Here is an 18,521-nt window from a genome sequence, read left to right on the forward strand (position 1 = left end):
TTTGCCATCCATTCCCTATTGAAATATTACTAGCTTATCATTTTTTAATGTAATATAGCCAATTTATTCTTCAAGGGCAACAGGCACTTTACTTGTAGATGAAACAATGAAATGCAAAGTTGTTTGCTAGCAGCAACTTTGTTACAGATCTCTTTAACATGGAATTTAGATGACTTTTACTTCTGCAGAGGTTGTGCATATTTATTGATACTGGTGGACTGTAGAAGTCTGAGTAGACTTTTATGAAGGGAATGTTTTGAATTGGGCAGTGTTGTCATTATTGGTTCATGCATTTTGTTTCATTGCTTACTGGAAAATGTTCAAACAGTAAATTTAAACCGTGCTTTAACAAGTGTGCTGTATTATACAAGAAATATAATTTAATAAAGTCAGGAAGGTGTATCAAAGAATGCATGTATGTTTCTTGTTTCATGTGCAAGGGGCCTATGATTTGAAATCAGCCCAAAGGTAATCTTTATCCGCCACTGGCCAGATGCATTTTTCTTTGGATGTGCATTTCAATTCTGTTTCAATGAATGTGAGTTTCAAGGGCAGAGAAGTTTTAATGCTGAGTCTGTTTTCATTGTAAGATGGTATTGCTTTGTTTAACAGGTATCTATTAGTGTTTGTGCTATAAAATGTAAAATAAAATTCAAATAATCATTGCAGAAGTAAAGCAGTATGAACATTAGTGTTTATGGCAAGTGGGGTGAAATAGCAAGGTAATGGGACATTGGAATGGTTGCAGGGGGACTCTGGCCCTGGGCCATATTTTGATTGTCTGTTCTTCAGTTTGCATTTGAATAGTTAGTATCCCACAATTCCACTGGAGTGGGCAGGGTTGCATATTAATGTATGTAAATGTTATGTTAATCAGAGTACAGATTTCTACATATTTTTCATGGGCCTTTGTCCAGACTTTTGATGTTTCCAGATTGAGAGGTATGGATGTAGTATGTGTCAATGTGACAACACAGCAAACTTGGTTACAAACCAAAGTTATTCAAAATACAGCTTTCAGTAGCCAGTAAGCCAGTACCAGAGCTAAGTGACTGGCCCTAGATCACATCTTAGCATAGCTTTGGAATGTTGATTAGGACAGGGCACCACATAAAATAATACCAATAACAGGTCTGACAACAGCATGCAAGTACTACATCTGTTATGGTTGATATCTTTCCATATCATTGTTGCAGTATTACTTATGTAAGGTTTCTCCTGCCAAGGACTGCCCAATGTCCAGCCAGTATACCAAAATCTATAGTGTTTATAGGCATCATACAGCACGTTTGCTCCCCACACAAGATGTGGGGCATAAAGGAGGCATACAGACACACAAATCTCAAAACTGCTTTGCTGCCAGTTCATACATCATCATTGAACATCGGTCTGAATGCCCTTCTGTGCTGGTTACCAAGCTGTTTCTCAGATAAGTGACTTTTTGGGGTTCTTCCTTATCTTCTCTTTTATTTTAGTGTTGCTGGTTTACATGTCATACAGAAAGGGAAAATGTCAGTGTGGAAGGTAGATTCCTCATAAAGATGGTCACAAACAGTGTCTCTTCTGTATGGCTGCTTTTCATGATCATACACAGTGTTGTATCTGCTAAGCATTTGTGCCCAAAACCTTATTTAGTTGCATTTCATCCTTGTCTATTTACCTGGAAAACCAATGTCTAACGTTGTTAGCACAAAGTACTAATGGCAGAATCTTCCTGTCCCAAGGGTCAGCCGCTGGCCAAGAAAAAGGCCAAATAACTCAGGTCTGATACAGCTGCTGTCCAGCCTCCCCCCAGATGTCTCTGTCAAGGATGGTGAAAGCCTGAATTATCATCCAGTTTTTCCTTCAGATTCTTTTGCCTTGACCCCATCAGAGTCCTTCATGGATCTGACTTCTCACACATCCTCGGAGGCTTTGAGGCTTTTAAAATGTCTGTTCCATATGTTGAGGGGGAACCTCAGTTGATTATATCTGAGGGACTGAGAGGAATTCTGCAGATTCCAATATGAGAGGAGATTCCTACTTTGCTTGTAGAGTGTTGGCAAGGGTTTGACCCTCCTTGGGTTTTTTGTGCAGAAGAAGAAACAAAGCATATTTCCCCTGCAGTTAGAGGTCCACAATATGAATGGCAGGATTTTACTGCCCCTCCCTGGACTTCTACTCCTCTTAAGAGACCTAGGGAGCAAGAGTCTTCTGATAAGGATCTGTATTCTGGGGAAGATTCCTTAGCGTACACTTCTCAGATCCCTTACTCTCTGGACTGTGGGTATGAGGAAGAGAATTCTATCAGTCTAAATTCTCATTTAGAAGAGCTTTCCTTTGGGGGCACTATTTCACGTATGATGGAATTCTTCAAGTTGGATTGCTATTAGGTTTCTGATACCCAGAAGAGGTATTATGAACTCCTCCAGATGGAGTCTCACAAACCGTCTGCTGTTCCTCCAGTTCTGGCTACTCTCCTGGATATTTTTTGTATAGCCTTGATTCTCAGCCAGCATCTCCAAAGAAACCGGACACATTTTGCAATGTGCCTGATGATTATAAATTTCTGTATAAATGTCCGCTTTCTGATCCTTCAATGGTCTCTATATACTCTGACAAACCCTCCAAGCTGTTGCCTTCTACTAAGTTGCTTCCTTTAGACAACGATATTAGGGCCATGGAATGGCTGGGCAAAAAGCTTTATATGACTGCCACCAAGGCTTTTAGGGTTATTAATGACTGGACCTATATGACTAGGTATATTTTAATTCTTCTTCCTCAGGCTTCTCAAGTAGTTTCTGACCTTCCTGATTCTGAAGGGAAGGTTTTGAACATTTCCTTATTGGGTTCTACCTCTCAAGTGGCTTGCCACTCCATTAAGCTCAGTTATGATGCAGCTGATGCTTCTTCTAAGGCTGCTGCATTTGGTTTTGTTTTGAGACATTACTCTTGGCTTCATCTTCAGGCCTGATGACATTAAGACCAAATTACTGGATGCTTCTCTAGATAATAAAAATCTTTTTGGCTTTGCTGCTACTGAACATTTTAAACCCCTCCAGGATAAAGGCAAGGCCTTGCAGGAGTTGAAACATATTTTGGTTTCTTCTATACGTAAGTTTCAGAGGAATTCTTTGCAGACAGTCTCCCCCTCCACCCAAGGGTAAAAAGGGTTCTAGACATGTACCTCCTGCTAAGTCTACTCAGACCCTTGTTTCTCAGACACCTCCTTTTCAGGATAAACCAAGGTTCTAGATGTGTACCTACTGCTAAGTCTACTCAGACCCCTGTTTCTCAGACATCTCCTTTTCAGGATAAACCAGGTTCCATCTGACAATCTGCTTCCTTTTTAACTTGGCCAGGTTCCCTTGTCCCTTCATCTTTCCTTGTCCTTCCCAACTGGTTAAAGATTACACAATACTCCAGGGTTCTGTCCATCATCCACCATGGGTATTTCATGGTGTGGAAATCTCTCCCTCCCTTTCTGGGCATCCCTCAATCTCCATAGGAGCAGCTTCCTCTCTTTCCAGAGGTGTTTCATACTGTTTTGGCCCAAAGCACCATTCAGGTTGTGCCCCCTGCTCAGGAAGGGAAAGGTTTTTATTCCAGAATTTTTCTGGTTCCCTGGAAGGAGGCCACATGCAGACTGATTCAAGACCTTGCTCTGCTCGATACCTTTCTAAAGGTCTCCTCTTTTTAGATGCTGTCTCTTTAAACTTTGTTCCCTCTTCTTCTTCCCCAGACATTTCTTGTATCGCTAGATTTCAAGGATGCCTACCTTAATATTTCCATCCATCCCCTTTTCAGGAATGTTTGCATTTCTCTTTTTCTTCCTTGCATTTTCAGTTGTCTGCTTTGCTCTTTGGCCTCGCTCCATATGAGAAAACTTCAGTGGTACCTCAAGTCAGTGTGACTTCAACAGTGTCATTCCCCAGACTTCCTAGTTCCCTGTCTCAGGCTTGAATTTGAGTGCTACACTAATCAATTTTCTCTAAACCCGGGGCTTCCTTTCCAACCTCCAGTCCCAACTCAAGAGCTGTTTGCCTCAGATGGGGGCGAGGGGCTTCCTTTGACTCTGTCAAGGTCCAAAATGTCTGACCTCTTCATAAGAGGTCATACCACATCAGCATTAAGGAGATGAGGTCTCTTCTTCAAGTTATTCAGGCCATACATACCCTCTTTTGTCCAGGGCCCCTTAAAGTTTTCACAGATGACACCACAGTGATGTGGTATGTCAAAAAACGGGGGGGGGGGGCACAGTCCTACCTTCTTTACAGTCTTGCTCTTTAGGTCTGGGATGTAGCTGTCCAGTATCATATGACTCTTTAGGCTGTCTACATTTCCTCAGAGCAAAATATATTGGTAGACTCTTTGAGCAGGTCCAGCATACAGGCTCATGAATGGATGCTTCACAGAAATGTTTCTAGACATTGTCCATTGGTAGGATATTCCTTAGGTAGATGTTTTTTGCCTCTCCTCTGAACAGACAACTTCTCTTCTGTTACAAAATCCCAAGTCCACTGGCTTGGAAGATAGACACGCTGTCTTTTCCTTGGAAGGGGTGTTTCTGTATGCCTTCATTCCCCTCCTTTTCCTCTACTTCCAAGGGTTCTGCACATAATCAGGCAAGACTGTTCTAAAATCTTGCTGGTGACTCTCTTTCAGCCCAGACAGCATGGGTTCCCCCTACTTTTTAACTTGGCCAGGGGCAATCACCACAGTACCTCAACATGTGGACTTTCTCACACAAGACAAGGGGTCTTCCTCACTTGTCCACTTTTCAACTGATGCTGTGGGTGATCGGGTTTTGATCCCTTTTAGGCACCTATTTTCTGAGGATGTTCTTTGCGTCCTGCAGGAGGCCAGGAAACCCACTACTAGGAAATCATATTTGTCCAAATGGAAAAGGTTGTTTATCTTGTGCCTCTCTCATAACCAGAATCCCTTTTTATTGCAGATTCCTAGGGTTCTCTCTTATTTGTCCATCTACTGCTGCCCCACTCCTTAGCTAAACAGTGGAACTCTGTACCCACACACCTACGCAACCTACCTAACCGTACAAATTTCAAATCTCAGCTACTCTCTCATCTTTCTTACAAATGGGAATGCCCTTGCCATGCTCCAACTTAAACCCCCCCATTCCACCTTGCACTGACTCATCCAACTACCTCTACTATTACTTCATCCCACCCAAAACAATCCCTCCCCTACCAAAATCTAATTTTCTCTCTAATATCTATTGTACTATACTCTCTGATCTCAAATATACTATTACTCTCTCCATGCAAAATATTTTCTTAACCTACTAATGGCTAGTAGCTATATATTTTGAAATGTTAAACCTATAATTGAGTTTATAACAAAAATATTCACTTTATGTAAATGTTGAAATTTCTGTATTGAATTATGTCTTTTCATTTTTGTAACATTGTGACAAGCCAATTGCAAATATCATGGAGCTTATCTGTAAATGTTTAATTAGCTGTATGAACTATGTCTTTTTCCAACAAGTGAAATGTAACTTGCAAATATTGTGGAGCTTTTTGCCCCGGGCCTCCACTGAAAATGGGTTCTTCTTGGCCTACTGGACTACCCCGATCATCAAACTTAAATAAATAAATAAAATTGTGTGATGTGTTCCATGCTGGATTGGCATATTCTTCAGTTAAATATCACCTATCAATAATTGTTGCGTGTCTGTCCTTAATGGCTCCTCTGGCCTCTAGATTTGAGGTTGAACAATTTCTTAAAGGTATCCTTCATATCAGACCTCCCAGAAAAAACTATTCTGCCTTCCTGGGATCTCAATTTTACTCTTGAAAATTTGACTCAAGCTCCTTTTGAGCTCCTTTTCAGCCTGCTGCTTTGGTTTCTTTGCAACATTATACATGGAAACTGTTCTTCTTTTGGGTTTAACTTCAGCTGAGAAAGTATCTGAGCTTCAGGCTCTCATGGCTGCTCTTCCCTTTTTATTTTCACAAGTATAGGGTGTCTCTTCATACTACTGCTGGTCAGTCTATTAATTTGCTTTCTTTTTTTCCTTCTACACTGTCTGCCACCGAGAAGGCTCTTCACACCTTGGATTTGCATATTTAATTCAGATATTATTTGGATAAGACTAAAGCTGTTCACAAATCTGAACAATTTTTTGTTTTCTTTCATCCCAGGTCTTTGGGTTTGGCAGTTTCTAAGCAAACAATCTCTTCCTAGATTTCTAAGGCTATTTCCTTTTGTTATTCTTTTCATGGTAAATGTCTTCCATATTCTTTAAAGGCTTATTCTACCAGAGCTGTTGCTTCTTCTGGTGTCTTTTTTTCAAATGACTGGATACCAATTCAATCCTTGAAGCTGCTACTTGGGACTTCTATCCATACCTTCACTAAGCATTACAACTTAGATGTTATTTACAGAGCAAGGGCTGGCTTTGCCAGGGCTATCCTGCATGAATTTATAGAAGGCTCTGCAATGCCTTTCTCCTTCCAGGTTTCATCTTGAGCTTTTCTACTCTCCCTTATGTAAGGAACACTGCAGCAATGATATGTAAGGACATGGTACAGTTGTGTAAAATCTTACTGTAACAGTAGATGTCCTTCCCTTCACTGTTGCAGCATTCATTCCCTCCCTCCTACCCACTCTGCAATGCCCTATTCGTCTTGCCCTCTTAGGCAGGGATTCTGCTAGTCAACTGTTCTATAACACCTAGCTCTTTACTTGTTTTCACTGTCCATAAGGGATTGGAAGCTAGACCGAAGATAATGAATGATTACCCATCCATGTATTTAATATTAAAAGAGAGTGAAGGAAGTTACTTTGTTTGACATGGATCAGAGCTTATTCCAAAGGTAAGGTACCCTCTGGGAGAGTTACCCATCCTGCAATAGGTCTAGTTTATATTACAATGTAAGTTTGAGTCCCTAGAGTTGGTGTCTGTAGCATTTCCAATTTTATGAACATGCAGCAAGTCCAACAAGGCAGAGTCATTTGCAGCCTTGTGGGCAAGGAAATGACCATGATGTAGGAGTCTATAATAATGAGAATAAAGTTTCAGAGCTTTCACAAGTTTAGTATAAATGAGGTAGCTCATACCAAAGACTATTTTTCATCATAAAATATGTTTTCCCATAAGAACTATATGGCTAGATAAATATCAAAAGGGCATTATATTCTAATACAGGCCTGATAAGAGTAGAGTAGAACAACAATATGCCTGTGTGATGCCCCTGTACTGTCCCAGTAATCAAGGAGCCTCAATCCTCACCACTGGCAACAGCTAGGGTTGTACACATTGGAAGGGTGACAAGTACACACACAGTAAAGTGCAATTTCTCTTAAGAGCACACAGAGATCACAGTCTGTCTGGGGCTGTCTTCTCCCTCTTTCTCCAGATCCCCAATACGACCCCCCACTTGCACAGCTATAGAGTTAAGATCTCAGCTGAAGGGCCAAGCCAAGACCTCCAGCAACATATCTGTCCAACCAGTGCTTTGTGTCCCTGCCCATGTAGCTGACATACACACACTTTGAGATTTGGTTTATATACAAATACACACACACCTGGGTAAGGCTGACACAGGTTTACTATCTATGCCCCCTTCTACCCAGACTATAAGGTGGTTTCCACTGCCACCAACCCCTAGTTATCAGCTACTATAAGGCCCTTACAAAGGGTGTCCAATCCAACTGTGTAATGTTACTACTATCCAAATGGTATTCTGACCAAAACTTGCAAGGCTATTTAGGAGTGGCCTGTACAGTGTCACCAAACGCATATGCAAGTACTCCAAGAGCTTAAATATGTCTCACAAATATCAGCCACAAAGATAGGTTTGAATATATTTAATAATATATAATAAAAGAACAAGACAATAATCAACCAGCACAGTAACTTCAGAGTTCAAAATTACAGGAAATATTTTAAAACAGCATTGCAGGACAGTCTGAATGAAATACAGAAAACATGTAAACTAATCTTTACTATATACCAATCTATATCTAAGAGGGATACTATGCCCTAAATATTACTTACAGCAAGGCGAGTGTAGATGATGTTGATGATGAGTGATTGTTCTTGCTAGGTCCAAGACAAAATACAAAATGCCCGGTCTCTTTCTTAGAGAGTTCTTAAGTCAATATCAAATGTTACTGCTGGGTTAGCTTGGACGACAACATTTTTTGTCACCTGACAGAATTTAACATATCTGTGTTAAAAATACATATCTCTCAGATGTTTTCAGATCTTGGAAGTCGTAAAACAATAAAATACTTTTACATTTTAAACCTAGTAATTACTTCTCTTTCAAGACAATACAAAAACATTGTGTCTGCTACACTAAAACTGAGAGAGAACTTTTATGGCACAATCATAAAAAAATCTAATTTCAACTTATTTTCTGTTCAAAGTCAGCAGGGCATGCTGTGGTTACATATTAGCTCAGTACATAACATACAGCTCTGTATAAATCATATCAATATTCACAAATAACATATAATTATTTACAAAATTCCAGATAGCTAGGCTGGCAATATTTCCCTATATCACACCCCACCCCTTGAAAACTCAAGCTAGTTTTTCAAGTGACCCTTGAGAAACTCTGCTTGAGAGGGTTGAGCCCATCTGGGAATACCTAACTCCATTCCCTGTCTTGAGAACCCATCTGCATTGGCATTGCTAAACCCACTGTGGTGCTGCACTGTCATATCATATCCTTATAACCCTAGTCTCCACCTTAGTAACTTAGCATTTTGCTGCCTGGCTCAGTGTAGCCATGTTAAGGAATTGTCATCTGTAACTACAGTGAATTTCCTTCCATACAGATAAGGCTGAAGTTTCTGCAAGTGCCCACACCATGGTAAGGCATTCCTTTACTACAGCTGCATAGCATTCCTTCCTGGGTTGGAGGCTACAACTGAGATATACCACTAGGTGCTCTTCTCCCTCTGAGGAAACCTGGCTAAGTACAGCCCTCACCCCATGGTTTGAAGCCTTCACCTGCACAACAAATCCTTTGCTGTAATCTGGACTGGCTAACACAGGAGGTCCTCCCAAAGCTTCTTTAAGCTTCTGGAATGCCTGCTCACCTACTGGAGTCCACACTACCTTATCTGGCTTATTTTTCCTTGTCCGGTCTGTGAAGGGAGCAGCTATGGTACTATAATTGGGGACAAACTTTCTGTCATACCCCTCTGTCCCTAAGAATGACTTCACCTGCTTTTTGGTAACAGAGGCAGGCCATTCCTGAATGGCTTCTACTTTGGCAGGTTCTGGCCTGATCCTACCACTCCCCACTCTATGTCCCAGGTAGGAGACCTCTGCCATACCCACCTGACACTTACTGGGCTTAATGGTCACCCTGCCCTCTGTAGTCTGCCCAGCACCTCCCTGACATGCTGAAGGTGCTATTGCCAGGAATGTCTGTAGATAGCAATATCATCCAGGTAAGCAAGGGCAAAATCTCCTGCTCCTGCTAGGATATGATCTACCAGTCTCTGGAAAGTCACTGGGGCATTTTTCATCCCAAATGGGATCTTCATGAACTCATACAAACCAAAAGGAGTCATAATGGCTGACCTATCTCTAGCACTGGCAGTCAAGGGCACCTGTCAGTACTCTTGGTAAGATCAATAGTGGTAAGATACTTAACCCCACCCAGCTGGTCTAGGACTTTATCTGTCCTAGGTATGGGGTAAGCATCTGACTGTGTGAATATTTAATTTCCTGTAGTCCACACAGAACCTGGTGCTTCCATCCTTCTCCGGTACCAGTACCACTGGGGAAGCTCAGGGACTGCTGGACTCTTGAATTACCCCTAGTCCCAACATTTTCTGTATCTCCTCCCTCAGAGTCTGTTTGACTCTCTCAGGCACCCTATAAGGGGCCTGCTTAATAGGCCTTTGGGGTCCTCTATCCATATGGTGCTGCACCAGTTGGGTGCACCCTGGTTTCCCAGTGAACATGTCCCCAAACTCCTGTAACACTGCTCGAATTTCTCGAACCTGGGTAGGAGATAACTGCTGGGACATTGCTATCCCTTCCACTGAGGTGTCAGTTCGAGTCTCACTGAGGAGATCAGTCACCAGATCCCCCTCAGACTACTCCCACCATCCACTGCAAATACTCAGCACAAGGGCCTCCCTATCATGGTAAGGTTTGATCATGTAAACATGGTACAGTTTGTGCCCCTACCTCCTGCCTTGCAGTTCTACCATGTAGTTAACATCACTGACCTTCCATACCACCTTGTAGGGTCCCTCCCAACTCCCTGCATCTTACTGTGTTTGACAGGAATGAGAAGCAATACCTGCTACCCCACAGCATACTCTGTAGCTCAAACATTCCTGTCATACCAGACCTTTTTCTGCTGTTGAGCTTCTGCCAGGTTCTCCTGGGCTTAGCCCATGAGTTCCCTGAGCCTTGTCCTGAGGTTTAGGACATATGCCACAACAGACTCATTGTGGGATTCACACCCACCCTCCCATGCATCATGACTCAAATCTAGAGGTCCCCTCACCCTGTGCTCATACAGCAACTCAAAAGGTGAAAACCCTGTGTATTCGTGGGGCACCTCCTGTACGCAAACAGATGGGGCAAATATTTGTCCCACTCCATCTTAAACTGGTCTGCAAATGCTGTATCATGGACTGGAGGGTAGAGTTTAACCTCTCCACCAGACCATTAGTCTGGGGGTGGTCCTTTGGTGCTTCACCCCACAGTGCTTCCAATGACAAGCTAGCAGGTCTGACATGAAATTGGCACCTCTGTCAGTCAGCATTTTTTGGGGGGGAAACCTACCCTGCTGAAAATCTGTAAAAAAAACATCTGCCATCTTTTCTGCCTCAATGAAGGACAGAACCACCACCTCAGGGTATCTGGTAGCATAATCTGCTACCACTAGGATATATATCTTCCCTGTGGAAATTAGCGTATTCAGAGGCCCCACAATATCCATAGCTACCCTCTGAAAATGGCTCCTCAATCATGAGCAAAGGCATCAAAGGAACTTTCACATTGTCTCCTGCCTTGGCTACCTTTTGGCACTGCTCACAGCTCCTACAGTACCCTGTTATATCCTTGGAAATCCCAGGCCAGTAAAAGTTCTACATAATATGTCTTTTTGTATGCTTTATGCCCATATGACCTGCAAAGGAAATGTCATGGGCTGTGGCTAGAAGTGCCAGACAGTAGATTCTGGGCACTACCAACTGCTGTATTCTCTCACCCTCTAACCCTCCCTCGGGGGTCTACTCTCTATACAGTAACCCTTTGTCCCAGTATACATATTCCCCCTTTTCCTTGAGAATCAGGTGCCTCACTAGCTTCCTCCCTCAGGCTTTGTAATATAGAGTCTGAGAGCTGAGCCTTTCTCAACTCTCTCTTTGCAACCCTTCCCAGCTTTTCTTCCACAGGAAGTTTGGTATTCTCTGACAGAGGTGCCTCACTGTCAGCCTAGGTACTACTACTCACCTCTGGCCTTGCAGTCACTCTGTCCAAGGGAACATCATTACCCACAAGCAGCTGTGGCTCACCTTCAGTCTCACTGCTGCTGGGTAGCTCTCTCCCTGAAGTAGCCACCTCACCAGTCCTGGCTTCAAGTGTACAGTCTGTGTGTGTTCCCCCAGGCTACCAGACCCACGTGTTTGTCTCCAAGCCTGACTCCATGTAACTGCATGCACACAAGGTACTGCATTATCAAATTCATTCCCTATCAGGACATCTGCAGGGATACTCTCAAACACACCTACTTTTTTGCTTCCTTTTCTACCCTACCAGTCATGGTGAACCCTAGCCAAATGTATTTGGAATGGGGTCTCTCCTAAAGCTCTGACTGGAGCAGACTGCCTAAACAGGCAGTGCTCCTCTTTAACCATTGCAGCTTCACAATGGTTGGGTCAGAGGCTGTCTCTATCTTAGCAGTGACTTGTTTTCTATCTACTAAGATAGGATATAACCTTTTATGGTAGTCTGGTATCCTTGTTGTCTCCAGACAACTATTCTGTCATTCCCACTTACTCGCTCTGCCACCTTTTGTTCCCCACCTTGCCTCCTTGGACAGCTATATGCTACATGGCCCCACTGGCTACATTTAAAACCTTTAACCCTTGATCCTGTTCATGTACCTGAACTAGTGGTTTCTCCTGCTACTGGTGGTCTCTGTTGGGCTGGTTTAGGCCGCCCACCAAAGGTTACCTTAAACTCATGTGCAGCACTGGGTATTCCTTTCCTGTACAGTGATGCCCTGCTTGCTAGGTATAGGTCTCCCTTTTTCTCCACATCATCTGTAGTATTGCATTGCCTACCTGCCAACCAGATTCTGATGTCCTCAGGCAAAGTGCTAAGAGCTTGTTCCCTCACTAAGTGGTCTGCCAGCCCTTCAAAACTGGTGACCTGACACCCATTCACTCATCTATGAAAATAAGTGCCTAACTCATCAATATATTCACACACACTTCCATCTGCCTTGCATCTATGCTCATGAAAATTTTTCCTGTAAGCTTCAGGTGTTAACTTAAAACACTCAGACAATTTTTAACAGTATTGTAATTTAAGCAATCGGTATCAGACAATTTAAAAATAGCAGTTACAGCTTTACCATGGAGTAATGGGGTCAGGAACCGTACCCAGAGCCCCTTCAACATTATACTGTTTATATACCCTTTCAAACATATGAATACAACTATCAAAATTATCACCCTCTGTAAATTGTGGAAGAAATTTACTGACCTCTGTTGCTTCTGTGGTTTGGTTACTCCCTTCCCCATTACCTTCATGACCCTGGCAAAGAGTCAGCATCTCCTTTTCATGTTGCCTCTGCCTCTCATTTTCCTCAACTTCCAGACATCTCAGTCTCTCTACTAATTATGATTCTATTTGTTTCTGTTTCTCCTTTTCTTCAGCCTCCAAATGCCACAGTCTCTGCTGATTCTATTTCCAAGCATTTGGCCTCCAGTTCAAGTCTAACTCCAAATGGATTTTAACTCCTCTCAGGCAAAGTTGAACTGTCCATTTCTGACAGTTGTACATCCCTAAGCCAATGTGGTTGTCCTCTTGTTTGCTGGTCTGTGATGCAGCTGGGACTAAGGCTGCAATTATTTCTACTTTAGTCAGGTTGGCATGCACCAATCCTTTGTCTTGGCATATCTCAGCCAACTGGCTCCTTGTCAGCTTGCCATACTCCTCTGCTGACATCCTTGGCTAATCTCTGACTAACTAAGCTAACAAAAAAAAAAAAAAAGCTATTGTGATATGGAACTCTGAATGTTCACTGTGTGACTACTTCAGAGGACAATGATCTTCCTTAGTGACCACTGTTTACAGGCTATGGGAATTCAATATCCATGCCACTGAATCCTAATATGTGATGTGGTGATCCCACCACTCTCTCTGTATAACCAGTGCTTCATGTCCCTGCCCAAGTAGCTGACACACTCTTGGAGATCACATACACACACACACACACACACACACACACACACACACACACACACACACACACACACACACACACACACACACACACACACACACACATTCACACACACATACACACTGTCTGTACAAACCTAGTTTATTATATATACATGACATACACTCACACAAACACCTGGGAAAGGCTGGCACTGATTTACTAGCTATACCCCCTTCTGCCCAGACTGTAAGGTAGTTATCACTACTACCAGTACCCATTATCAGCTACTTTAAGGCCCTTAACAAAGGGTGTCCAATCTTACTGTGTAATGTTACTATTAATACAAATGGTAGTTTGACCAAGAACAAGGCTGTTAGGAGTGGCCCACAGTGTCATCAAATAAATATGCAAGTGCTCTCAGAAATTAAATAGCTCTACAAAGATCAGCCAAAATGAAAGTTTTAAATATATTTAATAATAAATAATAAAAGAATAAGAAAATACTCTGTATATAATTACAGTGACATCAGAGTTGAAGATCACAGGAAATATTTAAAACAACATTGCAGGACAGTCTCAAATCAATAAAGAAAAAAAACATATAAATTAAGCTTTTTTGTATTCCTGACTGTATCTAAGAGGATTATATTGTTCCCTAGTCTTACTTACTCATACAAGGCAAATGTGTGGTGAATGGATTTTGACGTTGTCAGGTCCTAGACCAAATAGAGAATGCTGTTTTTCACTAAGAAACTTCCCAAATTAATATCTGAAATATTACTGCTGGGATAACTTGCAGAATGACATCTTTACTTGTCATCTGACTCCTAGTTCCCAGGCCTAATATAACCATTGATGGCAGTTCCAGTTTCCACTGTTAAAATATACATTTAAACAGTTACAATATTGCATGTACATTTCTGTTCTGTTCCAGTAGGGCACAATGTGGATCCATTTTAAGCTCACTGCTTTATAAAGTATCTTTTCAACACTCATCTGTACAAACTTAGTTTGATATATACATGACATACAGTTCTAATACATTTGTAACACAAGTATCTTACAGGAAGCATGTTGACATTCACAAATGACACATAACCATTTACAAAATTCCAGATAGGTGGGCTAGCAGAATTTCCCTTTGTCACACTTCTATATAAATCATGTTGATATTCACAAATGACACATAATTATTTACAAAATTCAAGATAGCTGTGCTGGCATTATCTCATTTCATGACAGTGCCACCTGGAGGGGAGAAATAAAACCACTGTATTTGGAGAATGTATGATTATCATTATATGAGGGACAGGTGCCTTTAAAGTAAGATATCTATAGTCCAGGTAATAGAATCCAGCTGGTAGACCTACACCATTTTTTAAGGCTAGGAGTGATTTAGTATGGTAGAAGTCATTTGGATTGAGAGCCAAGAGGAGTTTGGAGCACATTTGTTTAAGGAGAGAGATACTAGGACTGGAGCAGTTGACTCCAAGGCAGCAGTTTGTGTTGGGAAACCATAACTACCAGTGGAAGTTTTGGTAACTGAGCATTTGAATTACTTAACTAGAATGCTGTCAGTAAAATATTTTTCACCAGTGGAAGCCCTTGTGATAAAGGACTTGGAACTGCATAAACTGAGTACGGTCAATAAAAACTTTTATTTAAGTACTTTTTAAATGAAGGGGTACCTAAGACTGTCAGCCCCAAAACCGTTTGTATGTGTGTGTATAGATACACATGCAGTATGTATATACACATGCATAAATGTTGGGTTGCTGAGTCTGAATTGTTGAACTGCTTCATTGAATTGGTGCATATATGGCTGACACAAAATTTGATTTATTTCTGTGCATAAGGAAACAAACTAGCGTTCTGCATCTTTCCTATAGTAGATTATGACTATGCCATGGCTTTGCCTTTTATGATTTATAACTATGAAGTGTAATTTTATTTCCCCTTTTGCAATTTATATTAGTTCTTGCATTTCCAAATGTCTTCTGAAAATAAATGACTTAATTAATATAATTATACCTTTAAGAAACACAGAAAACATATGAATGCATGCTTCATTTACCAGTTACTTCGAATTTTGTAACTATTCTTCTAGTTAAGAACACAGCAACATAATTGCCTGACTGAAGAATGAAGTCTTCAGTTCTCTGATGGAATATAATCACAATTTAAAATGCATAATATATCAAAACTATTTAGAGATCCTTGTGTAAGTTTAATTGTTATTTTTAACATAATTCTGTATAGATTACTATAGCAATTGCCTATGGCTGGGTGTGGGTAATGCTGGATTTACCCATAGTTGGTGTGATTTGGTCATAAGGCTGAATGTGCTAGTGTACACTGGTGTTAGTTTTGTAGGTTTCTGTTTGTTTTATTTTGTGTTCTTCCACTTTTTTGAGAAACTAGTTCCAGACTTTTAATTTATGTTTATTTATTTATTTTTTTAATTTAAGTACACTTTTTATTAATTTTTCTAGAAATGTTTTTTGTTTGTGTCTTTCGGCTTTTCCCGGTTAGGGGTCGCCACAGCGGAACTCTGTTCAGCGAATGATTGGCAGTTGATTTTTACGTACTGGCTTGCCAGGCCTGATGCACAACCTTATGCCCATTCACGCATGTCTCCACGCAGAAGACACTCTAGCTGAGAATCAAACCGGACAGCATCTTACTGTGAGGCGACAATGCTACCACAGCACCACCACTGCAGGTTTAATTAATTTTTCTAGAAATGTAAGAAGGAAATTATATGAGTAAATATAATTTTTAATGCTTTTTTACTGTTGTAGTTTATTTTATATTTCTATACTGCTTCTGATTTGTTTAGATCTGTGTATTTATTATAAGTAGATCATTTATGAAATTGTAAATAATATTAAATATTGGTTGGTAAAATTCATGAGCTGTTGTGATTATTTTAAATGTTTATTAGGACTGTAACTGTTTTTCTTTGTGTTAATGTTATTGAAGTATAAAGTGTGTGTGCATGCATGTAGTGAAAACGGGGGTGTGAATAGTACTGCTGTCTCTGTAGTCATACATTTTCTAACAGTTGCACACTTAAGTTAGATGTAAACTCTTATTTAATATAACTTTTTGTATTTATACTTTCCTGCAAATGCACAGTGTATGTACAGTGCTTAAGCAGGGAAAGTATTTTAGCATACCGTCACTCAATTGTAATGGCTCACATCATGCTTATAACTTTCAACTATCAAGATTTTTGCAGAATGTTCAGATTTTTGCCTCATATTTTTGGTATTTTCTTCATAAAATTTGTGTTTTTTTCTAAGAAGTCACTGGGTAATGTAAGAATTAAAGTCACTAAATAATGACATGCATTTGAGATTCAGACTTCATATCATTTAGGAAATACATGCTAACACAGATCCTGTTATTTTAGCAAGTTGGTAAGTTTATAAGAGCAATATTTAAAATGTGCCCTTATTTTCGGGCATTTGTCCCTCCATTATGTCAGGCTTTGTCCAGATTGCTTACACTTAGAAGTTAAAAGGTATCGTAGTGTTTTTTGGTGTTTCATGGTGTTCGTGGTTTCAGTAGTTTTACATGTGGAAGTTGTTCCGAAGCTGCTATGTCAGTCCTGATCTTTTGCATACAAAACAAATCAGGTACTTTTTTTTTCTGTATTTGATTTTTCTTGTAGGTAGATGATCATGGCTCATGTAGGTAGTGTGCAAACAACTGGAACATGTAAAACTACTGAGAGAAGTTTTAATATGTAGCACATGTGAACAGGAAAGTTCAGCCACTCAGTGATACTTTAGCGGCTGGAGTTTTGCTTCTGGTATATTCTCGAATGGGCACGTTGGCTGGGCTGACCAGTCAACATGCTTGCTTTTGAATATTAATGGGCAGTCATTGTATTATAACAGTTTTTTTTTGGTTTTCTAGATTTGGGGTCCTCAGCTAACCACACAAGATTTAGTTAAAAAGAAAGAAGAGAGAAGAGAACGGTTCTCATATGAAGTAGATTTTGAAGACTTCATGATGCCATTCAAGAAGAATTTCATGGCAAAATCATTGGCATTAGGAGGCCCAGATGCTGATTAATGTAAACTTGCTTAAAGGAAAGAAAATTGCACAATAACGATATTTGACTCAAAACTCGTTTTTCTGTTTTCTGTTTATAGCTATAACCTACCTCTTAATTGTTATCATAATGTAATGCAATTAACTAAATGTTTCTAGTCACACTACCACTTGAGTATCAGACTCAGAAGAGTCATAACTGTTACACAAAGTGCTTGACACTCTTTTACCAACATATTTTTGAGCATAGAACTGATATGCACATTCTTCCAAACTCAAACAAGCACTACATTTTGGCAGTAGAATTCTTTAAAGAAGAACTTGAGTACAGAAAGACACAGTGCATTAAGTAATTAAGACATTGTTTATGTTTTTTAAAGCAGTCTTGTATATTAGTGTTTTGACTAAAGTTCTAGTATTGTTACTGTGTTTATACATGATACTCAAACTTCACAAACAAGTAACAAGATCAAACTCTTTTTGAAGGAATTTAAGAAGTATTAAAATTCTTGGGACGAATTTATAAGAATAATTAATTATGAAAGTAATCATATTTCCTCAGATGTGGTCTATATTTATGAACTCATAAATAGTAAAATGCAAAGTCACAAAACTCAAGCTATATAGAGGGATGCAAAGTTCTCATTTGCTCTGTTGCATATTCAGGTCTATATTAAATTATCGAATGGAATGAATGTCGAACGGCCAAAATATCGAAAGTGCTATTCATCGAGTTCTGGTTTGTGGGATTGGGGTGCAGTGAAGATTGGAAATTTTGCCCTTTCCTAACTGTAGTGCAATCTTGGAGTTGGTATATATAATTAGTTGGGGTGAACCAAATAATCTGAATGGCACTTTCGATATTTCGGCCATTCAACATTCATTCCGTTCGATAATTTAATATACACCCGCATATTCTACTGATAAAATGAGCTATGAAAAAAAATGTTCACTCTCCAGGATAACTTATTCTGCTTATTCAGATCCATGAAACAGAGTTCAATGAATAAATGTAGTCATAGAAGTAAGGGAAGATAAATTACTCTCTCTCACATAATCTTATAAAGTCCGATTGGC

At 40.3% G+C, this 18,521-nt stretch overlaps 1 protein-coding gene across 1 annotated transcript in view; it reads left to right on the forward strand.

Moving 5' to 3' along the window:
• Positions 1-17,963, forward strand: part of ANKEF1 (ankyrin repeat and EF-hand domain containing 1) — a 1,352,638-nt gene extending 1,334,675 nt beyond the window's left edge. Inside the window, exon 10 of the mRNA XM_044056684.1 lies at positions 17,307-17,963. Coding sequence (XP_043912619.1) covers positions 17,307-17,465 — 159 coding nt within the window. The 3' untranslated portion in view covers positions 17,466-17,963. The remainder of the gene's footprint in view (positions 1-17,306) is intronic.
• The last annotated feature ends 558 nt before the right edge of the window (positions 17,964-18,521 follow it).

This window comes from Protopterus annectens, chromosome 1.part2 (assembly GCF_019279795.1).
Source record: "Protopterus annectens isolate FY-2018-M chromosome 1.part2, PAN1.0, whole genome shotgun sequence".
NCBI classification, from domain to species: Eukaryota; Metazoa; Chordata; order Ceratodontiformes; family Protopteridae; genus Protopterus; species Protopterus annectens.